Source organism: Polyodon spathula, chromosome 24 (assembly GCF_017654505.1).
Source record: "Polyodon spathula isolate WHYD16114869_AA chromosome 24, ASM1765450v1, whole genome shotgun sequence".
Classification (NCBI taxonomy): Eukaryota; Metazoa; Chordata; class Actinopteri; order Acipenseriformes; family Polyodontidae; genus Polyodon; species Polyodon spathula.
The window spans coordinates 16,864,844-16,888,930 of record NC_054557.1 but is presented as its reverse complement, the minus strand read 5'-3'; the positions used below and the strand labels follow the sequence as shown (position 1 = coordinate 16,888,930).

Below are 24,087 nucleotides of genomic sequence, written 5' to 3'. Positions count from 1 at the left end.
TCAGTGGGAAGTGTTCTGATGTTGTTTCCATCCCATGGCTGCTCAGGAGTAGTGATCCGCTTCATAACCAAGTTCATTTGCCTCAGCCCAGTACCCAGTAGTCACTAAATACCTAAGCCCTCACTAACCCGCTTTAGTGCCGTTGCATTTTTGCATAAGGCTGGGCTGGAAGGTATGCTGGCAGGGCTTAGTGTGGTTTACTTTCCTGTGGATACATTGTGGTGGTGGTGGTCAGTCTATCATCTTATATAGTGGGCACTAAATTCATCACCCAGAATGATAACAAGAAAGTCATGCGAAGAAAAGGGTGAAGGTTGAGTAGCTTGTGTTCACTGCAGTGTGGTTTACTGTCCCAGAACGGTCTCCCTGATGTGTGTGCAGCAGCACACTGTTCCCATCCCCTGCACAGGCACGTCACTCACACGCTCGCTCACACACACACACACACACACACACACACACACACACACACACACTAGCAGAATGAAACATCTGTTCAATTATTTGCAACAAAACTTGTTGCCAAAAACGTCACAGGGATGGTGACTACAATCTTTTAATGGATCCTAATACCTCTCAGTGACGCACTTGTGGTTTTAGAGAATACTCAACTCTTTCTAAAGCTGGTGGGTCTTCTTTGTTAAAACAAACAAATGCTGTCGTTTGGCACAGGCTGGCAAAAAAGCGAAACTCATTCTTCTGGCTTTATTAGTACATGTTTTTTTTTTTGTTTTTTTTATAATATGAAAGATATTTGCGAGGGTGCTGTTATTACTTTTTTTTTTTTTTTTAAATAAAGGTATGGCAATTGACCTGTCAGCTATGGGAGTCCTGACAGCATTGCGTTGGGATGGTTATTAATTCCCCTCTGTTTATGATCCGAGAGTTAGTACTGTTGCATAAAACACACTAGAAAGATCAGACCTTCCTCTAGTGTCTTGAGAGCCCTCCAGTTGGTTGTTCTGCCTTTGCCTTGCTTTGTGTTATTGCTGATGTTGCTGCATTACAGTACCTTCTCAACGGCATTTCAAACAGCACACTGCAGCCCCCCTGCCCTCCCTCTGCTGCCCTCCTTTTGGATCGGAGCCCCACCTCCATTAACAGCACATGTCTGCGCTGCGCTGTGGCTTGCAGAACAGCATCCCCATGTTTGTGTTTGCTGAAAGCCGAGGGAGGCCTCCTGTCACATGCTGTTTACTTGTGGTTGGTTTTCTGTAGAAATGAACTCAACAGAAACTCCTTGAAACTTGTATCTTGTTTTTAAATTGTTGAGAAGGATTTTTACAGGCAAGGGAGCCCTGTGTTGTTGTTTAGTTTCCCTGTGCAAACGTAGCTGGAAGAGCAGATTCTAATGGTGTTTGTGTTCCGTTCCGTTCCCCTCATGGATTCGCTTGCCTTGTCTGAAGACAAACCTCTCTTTCAGCCGTGTTTACAGGTTGCAATGTCATTTGAACACTTTGACGTTTTAAGTTAATGCTTGTGACAGTTTCTATATAGGCTATGAAGCTTTTTAGTGTTGACGGTTGTTTTAAGAGATCAGACAACTTGTTCACCCCATCAGTGGCAACACAGGCAAAAGCATGTTTTCCTGTGTTCCCTGTGTGGAAAGCACTGAAGGGCCAGGCTTGCTGTCTGGCAGGGGCAGCACAGTAAGGGTTGGTGCTGTGCTTCCCCACGTAGCCTTCCTTCCCATTCACGGAGGTACAGCTCTCTGTGCACGGAGGAACAATGAGGGTCTGTTCATGCTTCTCCAAACAGCAGCACCACAGATACCCGCTTCAGAGAAGGGTTGTAAGTCAGCCAGCAGGGCAGAACTAACAGGCAGGCAAAGCTTGTAGCACTTTTCATTAACGAAACAGACACAGATTGGGTTTGGGTATAATGTATATGATGCCAGCCCAACCTCCAGCACCACACCATGTGGGAAAAATCCCATCTCTGGTCTAACTGTAATACTCAGCATGACAGCTATTAGAAAGAACAGCAATGAAGTGCTTGGGCAAGATTGAGTACAGTGGCTCCATAGAAGATTTGTATTATGATGTTTTTTATTTAATTATGGCTGTTGGCAATGTCTTTTTATTTTTTTTGAAGATATTCCTATGGGCTTTCTCCAGGCTTGGAAGAGGAGGGTTCTGTATCTTTATGCAATGGAGTTAATGGATTTGCTTTAAGACATAGTGTGCAGACATTACCAATGGATGACAGCACTGATGTATTTTGACATATACCATTAACAAACAGCTTTGCCTTGTAATGCCAGCCTGCATGCACAGAACCGCAATGGACTGAACAGAGAGCATGACATCTTTTATTGACTTCACTTCTGGTTTTTCATTTTTCTTAACAGACAAAAATAATAAAGTAAAAAGACGATCTGTATAAAAAATTATAATGATAAGATTCTGAATAGCACGAAAGAGATTTCAGATATCCCCGGATCTCATTTAACATAATACCAAAAAAAAAAAGAACAATGGTTTCTACCTCATGCCTTGTTTAAAGACAGCACCCCTCCCTTCATAGCTGCATTGTGCTGCATACGCTTCTGTTCCACGCGAGATGACAAATCAAAGGTCACATTCCAACTCGTTTGTACCATCTGTGGTTCCCGGGCTGGCCTTGCAGTTGGGGACAGCAGATGGAGTGCTGTCCACAGATGGCCCTGCCTAGGGCACAGCTCGGTAACCTGCGCGGAGCTCGGCGTTTGTCTTGGGTTTTGGATTGCGTGTTTAACAATGAAGTTAAACACTGCTGAATGGGCAGGGACTGTATCGCTTTGTAGAGCACACTTTTCAGGTGACAGGTGAACTCTTGCGTGTGATGTCCTGTCCTCTTCCCCTCCGGGTAACGCACCATGATTAAAACTTGGTGTGATCCCATCTGCGTCTCGGGTCCGAGGGCTACATTTTACTGGAAGGTTGTAGTTACCAAACAGCAGTGCATGAGTGGTAGATGCAGTTTCCTTTGCCTCAAGCAGTCGGCTGATTGTTTAAAGTGGGGTAGTAACGGGCTCCTTGGCTGGTTGCCTAATCATTCATCTTTTGCAGCTGTTTTCTATTGAGTCAACACCCTGTTCGATATGTACAGTTTTATTGCAGAATGCGATCCATATAAAGACACATCTTTCTATTCAGTGTGTTTATACAGTCTGGAATACACCTGTTTGGCTTCGTTAACGTTAGACGTCCTCGTTTCTGCAGAGTTACACACACTGCTGTGTTGTTTTCATTTGCTTTTCTGGCTGGTCTGTGCTCAAGTGGAATGAAAGCATGCACGACTCTTCCCGTTGTCTGTGCACAAAGCCGTGTTGCTGTACACAAATTTAAACTTGATGTTACTTGATGTGATTTCAATATCATGCCTGCAAGTTGCAAATAACCCTACTGATATGCAAAATGGTGTGGATCTCGGTTTACTGGCACTTTCTTTAGGAAAGAGTTTGTCTTTTCCTGTGCTAAACTACCAGAACAAACAAAGCAGGAGCTGAAGTAGACTAGGGCTGCAACGAAGGGTACATTTTGAACTGCGATGGTTCTGAACACATTACCAAAGGAAGGTTCGAACCTTCAGTGGTACTAGTTTGCATAATTTACTGGTGACGTCGCCATAGCTACTTGTTTATATTTGATTGAAAATCCTATTACTTTACAGGTAATCTATATACATGGAATAAAACATTCATATGTAGTTTAAAAATATATTATAGAATAGTAATTCTGTTTTTATAATTTTAAATAAACCGCATGTTGTTTATGTACCTGGAGTTGATGCTGCTTGCGATATATACAGTAAGCTTGCATTGCTGCAGCACCAAGTGTAGAGGACTTGGGCAAAACAAAGCTGTATTTAATAGTCACCCTTCCATGAGGGTTATCAGTCACAGTCACATTTTACTACTACGACTTCTACTACTACTGCTACTACTACTAATATGAATTTACTCTTGCCAAGTGACCCCGGAGATTGATTGTGCCTCCATGATACATCAATAGTCGATTGCACAGTTTGCTTTCAACACTGCAGCAGCGCCATATAGAGTTGCTATGTATAAATAAGGGTTTGGTCGTGGATTTTGATGCAACAACTTTTGTTATATAATATGCATTATACAAATCAAAAGATTGAATTTTGCATGCGAGTGACATTTAATGTGTGATTTTTATAGTATTCACACTTGTCAAACGCTTTCTGTTAACAGAGAAAACAAACAAACAAACAAAAAACACCATACAGTGCGCAAATGCCACCTGAGGAATCTTTCAAAGGTTTAAAACTACCTTCGAATTCCTAATGAACAAACCTTCGAAACTTCAAACACAGCCCTAAAATGGGCAAATTCACCCCTCAGCTAATGGCTAATGCAGTTTGGGTGTCGTACCACAAACCACAGGCATTCCGGGTGATTTCCTGGTTTGATTTTTCTAGGCAGCAATCCCGTACCGGTTCCTCTTTCTGTCAATGTTGAAGTGAAGTGTAATTTCACCTTTAATGTGGAATGCTTAGCAATAGTACATATTGAACTTTTACTTCGGTTTAAGTGGCAGCATATTTGAGATAAACGCTGTGCAGTGTTGTGCCCTGATGTAATCAGGCAAAGTACAATTTTACATTCCAACTCCATTGCTCTGCCTCTTCAAAGAGATACCAGTGTGTATGGATTTTTTTTTGTTTCACTGGTGGTTTGCCGTTTGATTTGCATCAGCTTTTTCATTGTGGTTTTGCAGGGCTGCAGACAGTCACTCACACACAGCTCCAACATTTACATATCCATGAATAATGGTTCTGAGTAGGTGCAAACCAATAACTAATAAAGCAAGACCGTTTGCAAATACTAGCAGGGATCTTAAAAGCAGCGGACCTCTTATAACATATCCCTATAGCAGAAGCATAGCAAAGTGTAATACAGCACAGTGAGGCACACCTTGCTAAACTATGGTCAATGCATAGTAAATTGCAAAATTTACAGTGCAAATTTACCTTCGTAAAAAATACATGGGACAAGCCTTTAATAACTTAATGTGTGTAGTCATCTGAAGCCATGGAGGGTTACTGGAAATATAAATATTAATAAGGGTAATTGTTTGCCTTCTTGATGAAGCACTATTGCGGTATTGTTCATTTTGTCAACACATAACATTATAAGTGTCAGCAATTCAAAAATAATTATGTAACCATCCCGTGATTTGCTGTTTTAAATTCATATCCAAATACTCTGACGTACTCAACCAGTCATGACACTCGCTCAATCCTTATTCAACAGGCAGCTCTTGATATTTTAAAGAGGTCAAGGTGAGGTCTGATTTCTGGAGATGCCTCCCTGTTTACCCCTGTGACTCTCACACATGGCAAGGTGAAATCTTACAGAACCTCTGTAGTCATGCATTTCAGTAACACATGAAAAGAGTGCGTGAATTCACTCCTAACCTGCTGCTCCCTCTTAACCTGCCCAATCTCACAGCTCAATCCTGCTTATCCTCTTGATCTTTGGATAACACATGTATTTGAACACTTTCCTTTTTTGCTGCTTGCGACCGGCTAACAGTTAGGTCTGTCTAATAGCTCAATCTTTTGACTTTGAGAGGCTGTATTTGTGTAACAACGGGTTCCATGGTTTGGCACAATTAAAAAGAATAACTATAAAGCGATAGACATTAACAGATTCCTAGATCACCCACCACAGTACAACCTGTAGGCTGGTGTGCCACTGCTAATTACTCAGAGCAGTTGAACTGGAAAGTTTTGAGTCACTGTATTAAAGCTGATGCTGTGGAGCCCGAAGAGAATGGAAAGGAAATCAGTCTGGCCAAATTCCAGGGTACTTTTTAGTCATGCAGCCAGACGGCTTTCTGGTGGGTGGCTACTGTACAGACACACCCTATTGTTGGTTTATTATCAGGGCAGCTTGGGCAAACAGTATAGGAAAACCAGCCTCGTTATCCTTTGTATTGAACAAGGGTGGACAATAATGAACATTCTTTCACAGGGTCGCACCAATAGGTTCAGATGTACAGTAGAGTAGGTCTTTTTTCTTTTTCTTTTGAGGATTGCAACTTGCAAACCTGGAAAGACAAATTGAATGTGAGATCAATTCCTAAGGCGTTTCAACTTTAAATAATCTTAAATAAACTTAGCATGTTTGATGGTTTTACACACAGATAAGAGACATTTCTCTTTAAACAAAAAAAGAACCACCCCCTCCAATCCTAATGGATTATGACAGAGAATCAAGGAATATGCATTAGTGGTCATGTGCTATCAGCCAACATGGAAACCATCATGTGAGACAGTCCTGTGTTAAACAGTTCAAACACTCATCGAGTGAATACTTTACGGACCCTCCTGTTTCTTTCATTATAACTAGCATAATGTACGTGGTTAAGCAATTGGCGCCCCAGCTTTTATGACGAGAAATAGAAAAATGAGACTTTGTTACAGTGGAAATGTTCGGTTCATTGTAGTTTGCATCTTGCTCAGTCCTATAGTGTGTATGGCTTCATTCAGAACCTCATTCCAACGAGGAGTTTTCTTGGCATGTGTCCTGCAAAGTGACTGCTAGCTAGAAAGTTGTGATAAAATGCATGCAGAAAGAACGTGGACGCGGGCTTCAGTTCAACAGATCCTCAGCCCTTAAAACTTATTAAAAGTGCAGCAAAGTGTGATAAAGCACAGTGAAAGCATGGTAAAGCACAGGTTGAGCATTGTAAATACCCAAGATATAGGATAAAGCAAATTAAGTTGGGATGTAACATTCTGTTAGGTGAATCCTGCATGGTTACAATATCTTCCATTAGGGGTTGGAAATAATGCACTGTAAATATGATCATGATATAGAGCTGTGAATTGTCCACTCCTAAAGACAGATAGCCATGTGAGATGCTAAGAGCAGAAGACAAATTCTGATAGTATTGTAAGTGACACAAGTATGTGTTTCTTAGCACAGTTCTTGAGATTGCGGGTTGTAGAAATGTGACACTACCAGAAGAGAAGCTTGGCTGCCAGTAAGTCAGTGGTGGTATAATATTAAACGCAGGAAAGACAGCACCCTGCCAGGAGAATAACTGATGCTGCTTATGTAGTATGAGAATATTACTCAAATATACCAGAAAGGGACGGTGCTGTATCTCTGGCACTGCTGTCATACGGAGAAAAAGAAACCGCGCTTAACTTTTAATCACAGTTTTGCAAACAGATCGTGTTTTATAAGGATCGGAAGGAGGTCTTACCAGATGGAAGTAAGTTCTTAACTATTTGTATAGATTGGTATCGAACGTATTGAAATAAGAAAACAAATTCTAATCATGGGTAATTTGCATGGATAACATGATTATTATTTGCATAGACATATAGACGTGGTGCTTCCAGGAACACACTATATCCACTGCAGAATGTTTTGACAAAATATATGCAAAGGAAGATTGCCAGAATCTACAAGTTTTAGGTGTTGCCCATGCAACAGACTTTAATTGAACTTTCTGTCATCCAAGTGAATAGATGTCATGCCTGTGACGCTTTCTCTTACTGTATTTGTATACTTTGAGTGAGAGGGAGATCTAAAAAGGTATAAGGATGGGCTGATCTTATCCTGGAAGAAGTCATGCTAGCTGTTGATTTGTAGGATGCTGTAACAAATTGTTTGCACCTACCTGCCGTCAGACTGTCAGTCACTGTATCTCTGTTACCGTGGTGATTCGCTGCCCTTCCTCCTGTCCCCTGGGGCCGCACCTCTGCCCGCCCGGGGTTTTTCTTTTCATTTGTTTGAAATCGCCCTGCCCCTGATTATTCTCTCTATGGCTGGAGCACGTGGAGGTGGGTGGGAAGGAAGGTGATTGTGATTTCTTCAATGTGCCCGGCAGTGTCCTTCTCAGGAACCTTTAGGAAATTGCATAGGAAGAAAGGTGAAAACAAAAGAAAAATGGTTTGATTTATTTTAAACAGTAATCTGCGTCTTTAAAATCTACTAGACCTGCACTGGTTACTGTACACCTTTACTCTTGTTCCTTGTTTGTTTTGTATTGCTGGTTTAAATGCTCACTGTGCCACGTGGAAATAAAGTAGTCTAGATTTATTATGTTCTTCAAGTTATTCTTACTGGTTCTGATGAATTACACACACATTCAGTGTTGACTTAATTCCAGGTAATTACGGCATTTTTCAATATGTAACTCAGTAGGGAGTGATATTCTCTATATCCTCTGTTTAGCAACATACTGTACAACTCTTAGAACCTAATAACGAAACATAGTCCTATCGCTCCAAGCATTGAGCATTTGATTTGAGACGTTGTGTGCATTACCATACTAGCTCATCCCTATTCAGTTGTGAGTAATGCCAAGTTAGGCATGCGTTATGCTAAATAAGCCAGGGAAGCACAGTGCACTCCTTTTAGGAGTATAATATTGTTTTTCTCCCTGTTGTATTCTGTCTAGATTATTTTTCCCTTTTTAACTTTTATATGAAAAATAAAAGAAAACCTGTCAAGAATCTCCAAGCAAGAACAGCACACGTCTCTGTCTTAATTAATGCAAATTGGGCACATCTGCTGCTGTGAACAAACCGTCCAGAATGTTCAATTAGCGTGATTGATTAATTACACTCCTCCAAATGGCTTGAATGAAGTTGAAAGGTGCAGCGATTGCAGAATTGCATTCTAAAGTGCAATTTACTCAGATGCCTGAAAAAAAAAAAAAAAAATACACCTATCCCTTTCATTCCCTTTTAAATATAGCTCATTATCCCCTGATGATGAGACACACTGCATATAGAAAACTAGTCATCTAATTGTTTAAACAGACTGGTGGGTTTATGCAAGTATTATCTGATGTACTGAATTAAGTTTGTTAACCTTTTTTTCTGACTTGCTTAACCTTACACGAAACATTAGATAAACCTCAACTTCATATTTATCATGCACATTAAGTAATGTACTGTACGTCACAATTTTTTTGAGCGCTTATATTCAACAGCATTCAAAACTGTGTCATTGATGCTTAAATATCAATTATAACAGCTTTCTGTGGTAAAAGGACCCTTCCTTCCTCTACATGATCAGTTGAACGAACCTCATTTTGGTGCTGGTCAGCTTGCTGGAAGTGTGCTTTGAAGGGCTTTAAGAGTTCAGCAGAATAGTTCTACTGTTCAGAACTGTTCAGTGCAGCCTAACAAATCCCCTGTGATGATCACGGGCTGAAGAGCAATGAGCTTGGGCAGTCTAGTAACAAACTGGCAAATGTGTGCCTGTTTGGGATCTTAAATCTGCAGAGGACAAGTAAAGTTAGAGTTTCTTTTTTATTTAATCTCCTCTGTCTCCATGCTTGCAGTGCTTTGGGCTCTGATTTAGGGATTGGTTTTATCACAGATTCCTGCAGTCGCAGTCCTCCTCTCCTTACTCAGTTGAACATTTTCCTTGTGCCTGGAACCTGAGACTCCAGAATTGTAGCTACTGGAAGTCATCTTCAGTCTAATAGTAAAGCAAAGGTGTGCTAATTCTTAGGAAATGTCTTGCTTCCCCTAAAAATTACTCTTAGCAGATTACTAAGCAGTTTCTTTTTACTAAAAGCCACAGCCTGTTTGCCACTGGTCATACGAATGAAAGGGCAATAAACAGTGTTGCCATGGCATGCTGCAGCCCCTAAAGTCCATTCTAATCTATTAGAAAGGAAACGGAGTGTAGCTCTCGCGCAACGCTCCGCTGCTGTTAAAGGCTTCCCAATTCTGGGCGATTAACCAACTTTGAAAGATTCATCTATAAAAGGGCAGAGGCCTAATTTGTGTTTAATATGCACAAATGACAACACGCAGAAAAGATTACATTTTAATTGGGAAATGCTTAACTTGGAGACTTGACTTCAGCTGGCGAGAGGCCAGATTCCTCCCCTGATCCAGTAAAGCTGTGTTTAACATTTGAGATGACTGAAGGGTGCACACGGTTAGTTACGCTGCTATTGCAAGCGGTTTGAGGCAGCTCTCTGGGGAGTTTCCATTTAAAAGCATTTTTCTTTTTTTAAAATTAATTACATATTTTCTGTAATGATCATATACTGTACTTACAAAAGGTATTCAGTCTTTGTATCGTGAACGCATCAGATTTTTTCCCCCATATTTCAAAAATATTTTTTTATTACACCCCTGAATGTCACATGATTATGCTGGAGTCATGCAGACAGCTTCTAACACAGGCGGTGTTTCAGGTCTATCAGAATCACAGCTTTAGGCATCCACACTGCTGTATATGGAAGATCACATGGCTGAGGCTATGCTGCTAGTTCTTAGTCTGGTGCAAGGGGACATTCCGTTGTGGGGCTGCCCAAGTAAACTCCTCCTCTCTAGACGTATGATGTCAGGCCATCTGTTTCATCTGTAATTGAATAAGTTAAGAATAGTGGTGTGATTGAATTCAAATTATATCTTTGTCCATCAAAGTGTCTGAGAATGCAGACTGCCTCTAAATAAATGATCAGCAGTATTTAGTTTTTTTTTTTTATTATATATATATATATATATATATATATATATATATATATATATATATATATATATATATATATATATATATATATAGGGATCGGTGTTTGCTCTTCAGTGTCTGAGGTGTGTCATTGTTCTGCTATGATAGTTACCTAACCTTGGCTCATACAGCTGGTGGCTTTTGGTCAGTCTGGAAGTTCTGCCTTGACTGTGGTTTCTCTAGCTGACATCTTGAATAGTGTGTTGCTCTTTAGGACACCATGCAGCCAGTGGAAACAAAAGGAATAAACCACGTAACATTTATGTTTCGATTAACCCTCTCTGTTGTGGAGCTGGAGTGTGCAGGGACCGGTACGGGCACGGGCACTGGCATTCTGATTTTGATTTATAGGGTGATGTGGAGGCTGTCAATTCATTTCAGTTGCTTCTCTGTAACCTCATGAGCCCTATTCACAACGCTTACAATGATGGGGGGGTTTTTTAGTCAGAAGAAAGTTTGATGCTCTGAAGACTATACTGGAGTGTTGTTAAAGAAGTCAACAGCAGTCTGTAATATTCATGAACAGATTTTAAATAACCCATGAGTGAAAGCTTTGTGAATAGGGCCCATAGTTCAATACAAGAGGCGCTTCTTCTTTCTAGGAGGTCTGTAGCTGTGCCTGCAAGCTAGAATGGGGGTGTGGCCGTAATGTACAGTTTATATGTGTTGCTACTGTAACCGCCTGCATCAAGTGATGTAATGGTTTTAATCCAGAATTACTTCTTAAGTAACAAACCTGCTATTGTAGAATTGAAAATAGCCCTTGTTATGGAAATCCAACATCAAACAGTGCAAATCCAACATTACCAGTGTCTAGACCAATAGATTAGACCCCATTGATAGTAGCCTCTAAAAAACAATCCATTTTAAACGTCTGGCTAAAGTACCAATGACTCTGCCATGCAGATTATTCATCTCTTGAATTCTGCACTTGGCAGCTTCGATAGGAATAGACTTCAGTACTTGTCTTTCATCATCGCATGCAGTGTGGTAAGGTTTCTATGGGAACCAGAGTGAGGGTTGATAACAAAACAGTAAACAAGTGCGTGTCTTCGAGCAGAGGCATGTGATATAGCACTGTGCTCAGATCTTCAGTGCAGAGAATGGCATGTGATATAGCACATACACACACAAGTGTAAAAACAAACACACACAGACACACACCCACACCTATACACACGTGTACTCACATATAATAATATGTTTATTTTTATATACGCCTTTTATAGTGGATCACCATCACAAAGCGCTTTACAGAGGTAGGCTGTGAACTGTGCACTAAATGCAGAATCACTTACAATAGGACATTGATTTAACATCTCATCCGCAGGATGGAGCACAAGGAGGTTGCTCAGGGTCACACACAGTGAGTCAGTCAGTGGCAGAGGTGGGGTTTGAACCAGTGACCTTCTGGTTACAAGCCCTGGACTTTAACCACTGGAGCACACTGCTTCCTAACTAGCACGCACGCACGCAGCTCTGTTGTGACTGCAAGGTTGTGTTTGTGAATAGAGCTGGAATACAAAATCTCTCCTGCACAGTTGCTGTGGTTTTCCACTGTGTTCTTCTCTTGTTATATCGGAGCTGTTGGTTACCTGGTTACCGCGAAGAGATGATGATTATTATTATTACTATTATTATTATTTAAACAGTATATTAATATAGCAACTTTGACGTTAGTGCTGTTTTTCTGTCTCATTTTCAAGTTGTTTTGTTGCAGTCCAGCTTGCTGGTCCATGTAAACATTAGTCATGATTACTGTCGTCGTGTTAAGAATAGGCTTCTTATCAAAGTGCTTTTATGCAGCTAACGCAAGTGCTCAGCAAACTCATTAATACATATTTTTTTCAACAGCTTTCATAACAGTGTGTTTGTTTGTTGTTTTCCTGTACTTGCAATTCAGGTCACAAAAGCACATTATGTACTAACAGTAAGAGCCGAGACTCTAGACTGTGGACGATCCATAAAACACTCGCAATTAAACTTTCAGGAATTTGTGTGGCCTCTTCATACTGCTTACAGACACTCCAGTTCCACTGCCGCGGTGCTGCTACATTCCCACTGCTGATCCAATTTCCATTGGTCAGACCAGCGAAACTGAAAGTCCCTCCTCTCCCGACGCTCGGGGGCATTGAAATCAGGGCCCTTATTAAGAACAGGCAAGCGTAGCGTCTTCCCAGAAATGAGATGATCAGTTTAGAAGCCTGGCAGGAAGTTCTTGAAGAAAGCTGGAAGCAGGCTTGTTATTTTTGCACAACAAAACTAACGCAAATTCCTCATTAACCAGGGCAGCAGTACCCTGAACAAATGACAGGAAAGTGTTGATTGTTCATTCATTGACGGTTACTGCAGAGTACAGTATGAAATACAACGATGCAGAAAGACCTTCTCTGCTGTGTGTAAAGCAGCACTTCAGCAATGCTTCTCCCAGTGAACGTTGATTGGGGTGGAGCACAGTACATATGATTCACTTAAAGCTTGAGAAACACAAACTTCTCTCTTGAAATTGGAACAAGCCCCCAGGCTTTGAACCTGAAGCTCTAATCTCATTGGAACATGCAGATTCCATCATGTACAATTCAACATTTAAAAAGCTGTTCTGAATAAAATGACATTTGTGTCACAATGCTGCATCGCAGGTTGACAAGTACGGGTTGGCACTGACCCTGCAGAGAGCAGCATTGAGGTGAAAAGGATACTTTGCGCGTGTCACTTTTCTGCTGCCATGCGAGTGCTAAAGCACTGTATCCTCTCGCTCAGTGTAATCCTGATTCCCAGTCGTGCTGCAGTGCCCACACTCACTCAGCAAGCAAATGTGCTCCAGTTTTTACTAATCAGTGTTTAAATTGCTATACAGTATGTAGGCACCTGCCTCCTTTGATTGCAGTCATGGGAAAGGACAGGGTTGAGTGTTTCCATTGCTCATAGCTTCTCAGTTGTGTGTGACTGTGCTGGTACAAGTCTGTGTGTGATCTGTTCCATGGAAAAGAATAGTATTGTACCGACTCCCTTGTGAAGGGTAGGTAGGAAGTGTTGGCCATGTGGTTTCCCACAAGAACATAGCGCAGGATTTTTGTAATTCATATTTTTCAATCTTAGAAATGATATTATTCCCGGTGATCAGCACACAGGGCTGCTCCACTGTGTTTCTGCAGGGCTCCTGGTTATACCCAGGGTTACCGCTAGAAGGTCAGGTGACTACATGTGCTGTAATATTGCCAACAGTGAGAATGGGTGTTTTTGTGAAGAGATATTCCCCATTTTAATGTCAAAAGATGTTTTTTTCTTTGTGCATGTGTGCAGGTGAGTTGCTCAAGGTCATGCAGGGCTAGTTAGTTTAGTGTCTGAGCTGATAGTGGGTTGATACGCTCCACTGGCTGCCCCAGTCCCTGGGCTCTAACCACTAGGATACTACTCTGCTGTATCTGTGCTACTTCTATAAATCTCTATCACACAGAGAAGACCCGCTAATACATAACGTGGACAGCCTTAGGCTCAAGTGCTTGCCAGGGAAGTGCAATTTGAATGGGTGTGAAGAATAAATGTGGGTCACGCTTTTGAAAAGGCCCATCAATTTTCAGCGTGCTGTTATTCCCAGAACCCACAGCGAACCTGCAGCGTTCTCCAGTACAAGCGACACTTAATCATGTGCTGTGAATTACGCTTTCCTCATCTAGTCAGTTCCTGTTTGTCCTGAATAGATCACAAATTGGGTGTTTATGATGCAAATTAAGACAGCATTGTTTCCCTACATGTATATAGTAACCCTGATTTAATACAAATGTACTTCATCTCAAATATCTGGGAGAATAAGCTTTAGGAACACTTGATCAGTACATCAAATGCAATCATAAATTATGCCTTGGAGAGAGGAAAGGCATTTTTATTTATTTGTCCCCACACTTTCACAACACTTTGTTAATTCCCCTGCATTTTCCCTGGTAATCTTTCTCTTCTTTTTCCTCCAAAAGCAATGTTTTATCTCTCGCTCCTTCTCGCTCTCTTTCTTCACCCCTCTCTCTCGTTATCTCAGTTCTTCCTTTCTTTCTCTTTGAGAGCTCAGGCTACAGAAGCAGCTCTTGCTCCTGTGGGAGAGTGCAGGGGGCAGGTATACACGTGTCTGGTTCCTCAGTGCTCTGCCAGACAGTGGAGGGGCAGGAGGACAGCGATAAGCTTCCGCGCCATAGATCTCCCTGCCACGGCCGAGCCACAGATTAATGAGAGGCTGCCTGCACAGGGGATATAGAGTGTCTCTGGCTAAATGTCCTGCTGGTACAGCCTGCCCTCTCTGCTTTCACCGTGCCTTATCGGAACTCTTAATGGCACTTATGAATATTTTAGAGGAGAGCGAGAATGGGGGGGCGGGGGGGCTCTGACAGACCGAACATAGTCTGGAAAAGCAGTGCAATGTCACACAAGCACAGAGGTGGATTTTACAATCCACTGCTTTAAATGTGCAGTTCAGTAAACCGATTTTAGATTTGGCGTGAGTGCATGCGTGTGTGTACTCTATGCATTGTGTATTTACATATGCAGAGACTGTACTCATGCTGTCCTGCATGCATTCTCTGTGTAATTTAATTTGGTACTTGATGCAAATGTGTGAATGTACGAGCCCAAAAATAAAATGTCCACATGCTTTTGTATTAATGTTAGGAAGAGGAGTTTTTTCTTTTTCATTTTTTTTTTTTTTTTTTTAAACAATGCTTTAAACATTAGCAGCATACAATACCAAAACATGGCTTCTACTTTACTTTTTCATACTTCATATCAGTTCTTTTATTAAGTTTATAATTTGAAGTAACAGGCGTCCATGCTTTAGGAGCCAGTGCTGCTGAGAATGTGGAACAAAGCTCTTATTGTGTGTGTTTTTTGTTCTGAAATGTTTTCTTTCTTAGCATAATATCAAGGATTGTGATAAAGGCACATTGACTGTGCACAAGTTAAACAAGCAATCAAGAGCATTCAGATACCAGCTATCAACACCAAAGGCCCATAGCATTGTTTCACTGAAGAGGTGCATGAATGTGACCCTGAACTGCTTCATTCTTGACTTTGCAGTCTATCCTCATTCCCCTAATTCAGCGTGTATCTGAACTAATGCTCAAACCCTCATCTATCTCGCTTCAGCTCCCTAGTGCTTTAACCACACATCTATTCATATGCAGCCCACGGGGACCAATGACGTCTTGAAGAAAGCGTGTTGTTTACTACAGCGGATTCTAATTGGATAATATGCTAAGCTATATTCATCAAAGCGATGTGTCGGGTGGGAATAGAGAACGGTCCAGAAATTATCTTCGGTATCTTAGATGCCACGGATATCGCTTTCTTACTGTCGTGTGTAGCATTTCAGGAGAGCCATGCAGCAGATCTGTTAGGATCAGCTGTTTCACTCTACTTGTACGGACTCGTTTGACTCTCTTGGAGGATGCCAGGTCAAAACACAAGCCTATCTTTATCCACGCATTGACACACATCCAATGGCTTTTTTATGCCTATTTCTTTCCTGTTAATTGCATGAGTGTTTTAAACAGGGGACCCTTGTCCTTCTGTCCGTCCCACTCTACATGGGGAAATCAGCAAACGCATTCCCTGCCTCCTGTAGATGTTATGGATTGCATTTGGCTGTTTTCCCAAATAACTCTTGGGTGCTGTGAGATTGTGATGAGATCATTAGTCAGTGTAGTATATCATTGATTTTTGTACCATAAAACTGTCTGTCTGTCTGTCTGCCTGCCTGTCTGATTTGCGTACGCAGATGTCTTTTCTTCTCTGCTAAATTCTCATGAGACCAGGCAGCAGGATCTGAATGGGTTGAGCCCGACAGTCCGGATAGAAAGGACGGATGTTGGGTAATTGTTGTCTTTATGATAAGCCGTCTTGTATACAAGAAGCCGTGGCTGGAATTCCCCCAGTCACTCTGGAAACAAGGTAGAGACGAGACTGAGCTGTTTAGCAGGTCAGGTCACGGGTCGCTGTGGACGGGGCTGCTTGGAAGTGCTCTTGCTTTCCTGATTTGCAGCTGTGTCAGGATCCTGCCTGTTGTTGCAGCACTGAAGCAATGGAATGGAGCTGTAGGCTTTTGCTCTGCAATGGTGTGCTGCTAGTGTGTATTGCTATGTGGGATATTCCTCCTTTACTGTAGCTGTGTCATTGGTACCAGTAGGTTGATCTGTCATGATGAATCATATCGAAGATTCACAGTCCTCCAGGTTTGGCACACTGCTGTAGCTCCCACTGCAGAACATTTATAACTGGCCAGCATACAATAGAATCCTCATTTACTGGATTTCATCTCAATGAAATAATTCTTACTTTGTACGGTCCAGCCAAGCAGACTTAGGATGTTATTGTTAACATGGGGGTGGAATATCACCCGAGTGTTGACAAGTCCTACAAGCTCTGTCCTGGGCTGTATCATGTCTAGAATTTACTGGAACTTTCTTTTGCTATTGCACACGCACGCACACACACACACACACACACACACACACACACACACACACACACACACACACACACACACACACACACACACACACACACACAGCAGCTGTGACCTGGAAAAAAAAAAAAAATCTCAAGTCTAAGGGTCTCAGGTCTCATACCCTGTGAGAAAACAGAGGCTGCTCTCTCTCTCTCTCTCTCTCTCTCTCTCTCTCTCTCTCTCTCTCTCTCTCTCTCTCTCATTCTTTATCCTCCCCCTTGCTTGTTTTTGGCTATTGTACCTCGGTATTGTATTGTGTTGCAGTGATAAGGTGACAGCCAGCAGATAACGTTAGTTTCTGCTGGTTATCTAACTGTAGTCTGCTGTTGCTCTGAGCTACCACGATGGCAGCAGCTCTTGTTTGAGAGGCCCCGCTATTCAGATAGACAGAAACCACACCTGCTATTGACTAAACAAGGAGAGAGAGAGACTCAGGACCCTGTCGACATTGATGCAGCGTGATCTTGATAAAAATTAGTTTCATTGATGGTTATAAACTTATCTTACCTGTACACTATGTATATTTCATTAACAATTCTGCTTTTTTCCAGTTCAACTAGTAGTACTGATATACTGTAAATGTATAATTTGGCAGGCATTGACACTGACATTATAGTGCATGGTATAATTATATGCACATTATTACCTTGTTAATATTACCGTTTAATTGTATTTTTTAACCTTTTGACCGTAGTATTTGGTATATGTGATATTTGCATTAAGATTGTGGGATTTATTTTCTCTCCAGAAGTGGCTGCTTGTTTTATCATATTTAATGCATATTGATTTTTATACCAGTACTTCTGGGATCCAGATGGCCCTTAGACAGACAGAGTCCTGTTTTCTGTCACTGATGTCCTCCGGTGTACTTGTTGCATTTTGATAGTTTACAGCAAGCTTTGTTGTTGTCCTCTGAATACGCTGCTTACCGTGTCTTAACACTGGTTTTGCTGTATTGCTGTTATCTTAAATGTGGCAAGGAAATATTGGCTCCTAGTACAGCATTCTGTAGGTGCAGCATGCACAGGGAGACTGTTAGACTCTGATAGGTACAGCATGCACGTGGAGATTGATAGACTGATAGGTACAGCATGCACAGGGAGACTGACTGAACTTCATCTACTGTACCTATGAGAGTCTGAAGGGGAAGGGGAATTGGAGGTGATGTCTCTTCGAGTCTGTGAAGTCTCCAGCCTTGGCATTGACAGCACACCTTGGATGGGTCACACAGAATGACCTTCAGGGTCTCCAACAACAGGGCCATGTATGGCCATGGCAGGGCGAGTGTCCATCTGATTAGCCCTGGCCGGGGAGCGAGGGGGCTGACAGGGTTAGAGCGAGGGACACACCTGTTCCACCATGTGCTGATTTTAGTGTTCTGTTTACTGGGAGCCGCGGGCGGAGTAAAAAAGGATTCTGTGCAAATGCTTCTGCTTGGTTCTTTCAGGGGTCATGATAACACAAGGCTTAATAAAGCAGATTAAAACTACAGTGAGAGGATGGTTTTGTTCAGAAGCCTCTGGGGCTTCATTGAAAGCATGTTTTCAAGTGCGGTTCACAGTTTCTTCGAGAAAGGAGTAAGAGAGACAGGGAAGTTGTGAGCTCATTGCTTCAGAACAGCTGCAGCCAGACACATTGCCTTGTTAGGGTTTCATCTCTGATGTGGCTCAGGCTGTCATGAGACCAACACAGAGGTCAGCTGACTTTCACCTATAATTCCAGGACTGGATTGGAACAAGTAGGAAACTGGGTTAAGGGCTGTTTTTATTTTTTTTCCATACATCAGTAGATTGTTTGTTTTTGTTTTCTTATATATATATAATATATATATATATTTTTTTTTTCTAGTAAATGCATGGCTTCTTTATTGCATTATTTATAATAATATTTTTTTTCTGGAAAGCTTAGTGCAGCTGTAAGACCTGAGTGAGGGTCTGTAGATGAAGGAAATCAACATTGGTAATGGCATTCAGAATTACCAGCTCAGTCCCGCTGCTAAATAGATGTGCCTATTTGTGCATGTTATGGTTTAGAAATCTAATGGTCTCTCTCCCAGCCGTGCTGCGGGTTCTGGGACAGTGAAGGGCTGGCTCCAGTCCTGGCTCCAGTTCTCAGGGGGTTCTGGGATGGTGAAGGGCTGGCTCCAGTCCTGGCTCCAGTTCTCAGGGGGTTCTGGGACAGTGATGGGCTGGCTTCAGTCCTGGCTCCAGTTCTCAGGGGGTTCTGGGACAGTGAAGGGCCAGCTTCAGTCCTGATTCCAGTTCTCAGGAGGTTCTGGGACAGTGAAGGGCTGGCTCTAGTCCTGGCTCCAGTTCTCAGGGGGTTCTGGGACAGTGAAGGGCTGGCTCCAGTCCTGACTCCAGTTCTCAGCTCAGCCTCTCCGAGGGCAGAGCGAGTGATGAGATGGAGCACTGAGTAACCCGCAGCTCTGTCTCGCTACAAGAGCCTTGCCTAGCCTGGCTGGCAGGCAATTTAAGATAATAACCACTGTGGCCGTTTTAATTTGTAGTTCCGATCAAATCTGCAGCACTCTGGCAGGGAGAGCACATAGCTGTGTGATAAACAAGGTGGTTTATGGGGCCCAAAGTAAACCCTGCATTCAGTAAACAGGAAATGACCCGGGAGGGCGTTTTCACCGAATTAAAACAAAAAAAAACTAGAGAGAAAAAAAAAAGACAATGTATCAGGGAAAGTATAAAACACGCAGAAACACGTTAACATGACTACAGTTAACCTAGTAACCTTTTGAGATTCTCAGTCTCTTTTTCTGGAGGGACCCTGCCTGTTTTTGACTCGAGCAGGAGCTAGTCACTCAACTAAAAACAGGAAATAAACAGAACGAGGCGGAGGCTGGAATGCAGTGTTACGATTGGTTACAAAGTAAATCATGTGAGCACACAAGGATCAAAGTGAGTTTGACCTCAAGACAATTGTTTTGAGTTCTATTGGATTGATCAGTTTATTTATAATTTTCTATAGAAACAGAAACTCTTTTATAATCTCACGTGCAAGACAGCTGCTCCGGTTTGTCATGGAAAACTGAGAAAACCCTCCCCGTCTAGGAAAGATTTCTTAGAAAAACGGTTTATTGCATTTCCTCCAAGAACCCAGAGCAATCTGCCTGTTATCTCTTAGGAAGCGTCATATGATATCTTAGTTATAGATCCAGCAGTGCTCACCTTGGTGGTTGGAAAGCTTGGAGCTGTTCTAGGGATGTAACCTACTCGTTACATTGTCATGTCACTGTGCTTTCATAGTCCTGAAGCTTCGCCAGTCTAGCCATACAATGCAAGACATTCAGTGATTTATATTATCTTATTTTACTATGTCTTCCAATGTCACTTGACAAAAACGTGTTTATAACTGTATAAGTCAATTTTTGTATGTGTATGCGTGTAGCATGTCAAATATGTACTACAACAATGTATAATGTATAGCTGGTTCTGTCTCTTGACTGTCTCTCAGTTCTTAATCTAGCTTAGCTGCTTGTATGGCACTCATGAGAGAAAAAAATAAACACTATTATACCCTATTAACTTTTAACACTTAGCCAGCACTGCCCCAAGCTGTTATAAGCTGCAGTGCCTGTGTGTGAAGCACTGGGGCTGGTTTAATGGACCAGTGTTTTTATTGAGCGCAAAGCAATCAGAACAAAAACCTGGGAAACAGTAATGACACCTCTGAGCGTGAGCCATGCTGAATTAACCCGAGAAGCATTTCAACCTGCAGAGCTGCAGGGAGCTGCTCGTGCCCCCAGCTGTGGGGCTTCTGAAGATAACTGAATAACAAGACAATGCACATCATGTACTGCACATGTCACAAAGCAACAAGACTAGTTTGATGCCATGCTGCGACACTGAAAGTACAAGATTGTGGTTACATTCTTTTAAAAGAAAAACAGAGCAAATTCAGAACAGCAGGGTTAGTGTGGCAGAAACCTCGCCTTCCACGTGCATGCAGAAATAGGGTTATGCTTTTGATTCTGTGCGTGGCGGGCAGGGGGAGCACTAACGCACAGGAATGTCTCACGACTTGCTCCTACAAGGTCAAACAGCAATCAGACAAGCGGCTGAGCTGGTAATGAACCAGGATCACCTGGCTCCTAGTCCTCAGCTCCGCAGAAGCCCAGCAGCATTTCTTTAAAGTATAATCTAGACAAGAGGATTGTTTTACCGCGTGTGTATGTGTGAATTCTTCAATTGTATTTCAGAAATTAAGAAACAAAGGCCTTAGTGACTGTGCCAGTCCAGACCCCGAAGACTGTTTTGGGCACAGCCCCCTCGTGGACGACCGATACAGCAAACTTAACGAAGAGACTGGTTTAATGTACAAGCGCTGTGCTGTAAGTACTTTTTCACTTCTCCCTTGCCTTTTTGTGTTGATTCCTTTTTTTTATGTTGATGTTCACTGCAGGCGCTAAACAAGAAAGAACACAGAGGCTGTGATAGCCCGGACCCCGATGCTTCATATGTCCTCACCCCCCACACAGAAGAAAAATATAAAAAAATTAATGAGGAGTTTGATAATATGATGAGAAATCATAAAATCGTAAGTAAATGCAATGTTTTTGCTTGGCTTTGTGGCAACGATTTTTTTTTTTTTTTGCTCCCAACCCTCTTGGACGAATTAAAAAAAAAAAAAAAAACCCAACCTAAAACCGCTGTGGAAGTATTTTCATAACTTTTTTTGTTTTTGTTTTTAAAGTTAATATTTTTTTTCAATTAACTGACAAAGTCTCACCCTGATAAGATCACATTGTGTGGGATAGGGTGCAACGAGATTCTTTACCAAAGCCCCCAAACGCAACTCAAGTGGACAATATCTGACAATCGGGCGGTTTCCACCGCTGCTGTCTCTCTACAAAGCAAGCCACAAATATGAAAACAAGTTTGCATTTGCGTAGAGTGGGGGCTTGTTGATTACAGCAGGGGTGTAGATGTTTGAAGCTGAATCTTCGTGATAGTTCTTTGACATTATTCTCTGAGGAGAGGCTGCAGTGTGGCAGTGCTCACCAGTGGTTTCATTAATTGTTTTTCACACCTCTGTTTGGACGTGTAAACCACATTTAGTTTCCTCCAACCTACCCAGCAGCCCCTTACCATTGATCTGATGAGCGAGGGAGATTAACAGCACTGTGCCTGTGTTGATTCAGCCAGTAGCCAGCAGTGTCTTAAAATCGTTCTCTCTTGGATAACCTGCGCCAAGGTTACAGCGATTTGAAAATGAAACCAAAAACAATTAATTTGCAACTTTAGGCTTTGGACAATCGTGATCTTATCCTGGTGTGCAATATTAACAGTTGCACTTTCTAAAAAATAACAATAATAATTAAAAAAAAAATATATAACAGACAAATACAATTAATGCTGACCTTATTGTGACTTCTCACTGTCACTTCCATGAACTTTCTAATGTACTAATGTATCACTAACCTCTTCACTGTATTGTGCTGATAATGGAATGGCTTGCCCAGCACCAGCCCACAGGAGCACTCACTACAGCTTGGGTTAGATAGCACTGCATTGGGTAGTGATGGAGAGCAGTCTTCCCTGGTCACATCCCCACCCTTATCAAAACACTGTGAAGATCTCTATAGAATGCCAAACGCAGTGTATTTAAACAGCAAGACTGAATTCAAATTGAATAAAAACATTCTGCAAGATTATTACCGTCTCGTCTTCTCTAGTACTGTGGAGTGAAAGAAATACTGCACTACTTTGTTCTATAGAGATTTTATAAGGGTGCATCTGGTAAAGCACAACGCTGCCCTGCAAGAGAAAAGGAGTCCAGAGACATGTTTGTTCCTCAGAAACAAGCACGCACAGGACTGAGAAAGCCAAAGCAAGTTCTTTTCTTTGTGTTGGCAGGGTTTTGTTGGCCTGTCTAGTTGCAATTTGTTTTGACATTAGCCACACACAGCAGCATTCCCTTATTTTAATTAAAATTATTTTTAAGCACGTGTAAGTCTATGAAATGTGTAAAACAAATTGTATTGTTGGCAAACAGATGTGAAGGTCAGTTTGAAGCTGGCCCCTGCTTTAATAATTTGCAGGTTTTGCAGATTTGGTACTGTGGATCCACTCTGATGGTCTGGGTAACTATCCTGCAGCTCTTTCAAGCCCCCTCCAGTAATTGTCTGTGTTTCTGTGCTTGCTCCCCCAGCCGTCTGCTTTGCCGCAGCAGAACTTCTCCATGCACGTGGCCGTGCCAGTGACGAACCCCAACATCTTGTCCTACAGCAACCCCGGGATCTCCCTAGGAAGCCAGGCCCCCGTATCGCTAGCTGACAGCGGCATGCTGTCTCCTCCCCAGGGGTCACTGCACAGGAATGTCGTGCCTCCAGGAGCCCCTCAGAGACCCCCCAGCACTGGCAGTGCAGGTCAGTACTGATACAGCCGCTCACATGACATGCTGTACATGCATAGCCCGCTCCCCCTAGAACATGAAACTTCCAAACCCATTTAAAACCTTCAATTGGAAACTTCAAAAGAGATACAATGCTACATTTCATGCTCATGCCGCTGTGTGTGGGGTGAGTAAAACATCACTGATTCTCAATGTTATTCAGCTCGTCCTTGCTGTTCACACTCCTTGATTCTTGGGAATAGCTAGTGTCTGATCACTGTGAGTTTTCACATGCTTGTGACAAACCATCATGTCAGCACTATAGATTTTTTTATTTTTTTTGGTGGGGGGGCGTATGTATGGAGCCACCTGCTGCATATGGATCAGTTATTTAATTTGTAAATGGAGCTGAAACATTTTTTGTATTGCAACATCTCCATGCTGTTGTCTGCCCAAGTGGTGTTTAACGCGACACTTTGTAACTCTCAAGGCCACAGATTTGCTTTTCTCTCTGTAAGTGCACCATGGAAGGGAAGGAAGGAGTTCAGTTCATGCAGGCTGCAGAATCAGAAGCAAAACCTCCTTCTAACGCAGCACTTCTGCAAAACAGCAGTGTGGTCTTTCCATGCAACCACAGCTAGACCCGCGCTTCACTTCACTTCAGCACACGCATTCTCTTCAACCTGCCCCTCTGATTCTGTGTGGCTTACCAGAAAATAAAATAAAAAGACAAAGGGCTGGATTC

General features: G+C 42.2%; 1 protein-coding gene across 12 annotated transcripts in view; it reads left to right on the top strand.

The window, feature by feature from the left end:
- Positions 1–24,087, top strand: part of LOC121299151 (myocyte-specific enhancer factor 2A-like) — a 100,427-nt gene that overhangs the window by 58,771 nt on the left and 17,569 nt on the right. For 6 of the 12 annotated variants that reach the window (XM_041226724.1, XM_041226725.1, XM_041226723.1 and 3 more), the window contains 3 exons: positions 21,208–21,339; positions 21,411–21,545; positions 23,160–23,376. In XM_041226724.1, coding sequence (XP_041082658.1) covers positions 21,208–21,339; positions 21,411–21,545; positions 23,160–23,376 — 484 coding nt within the window. The remainder of the gene's footprint in view (positions 1–21,207; positions 21,340–21,410; positions 21,546–23,159; positions 23,377–24,087) is intronic. The other 6 variants (XM_041226731.1, XM_041226733.1, XM_041226735.1 and 3 more) reach the window with 2 other exon arrangements.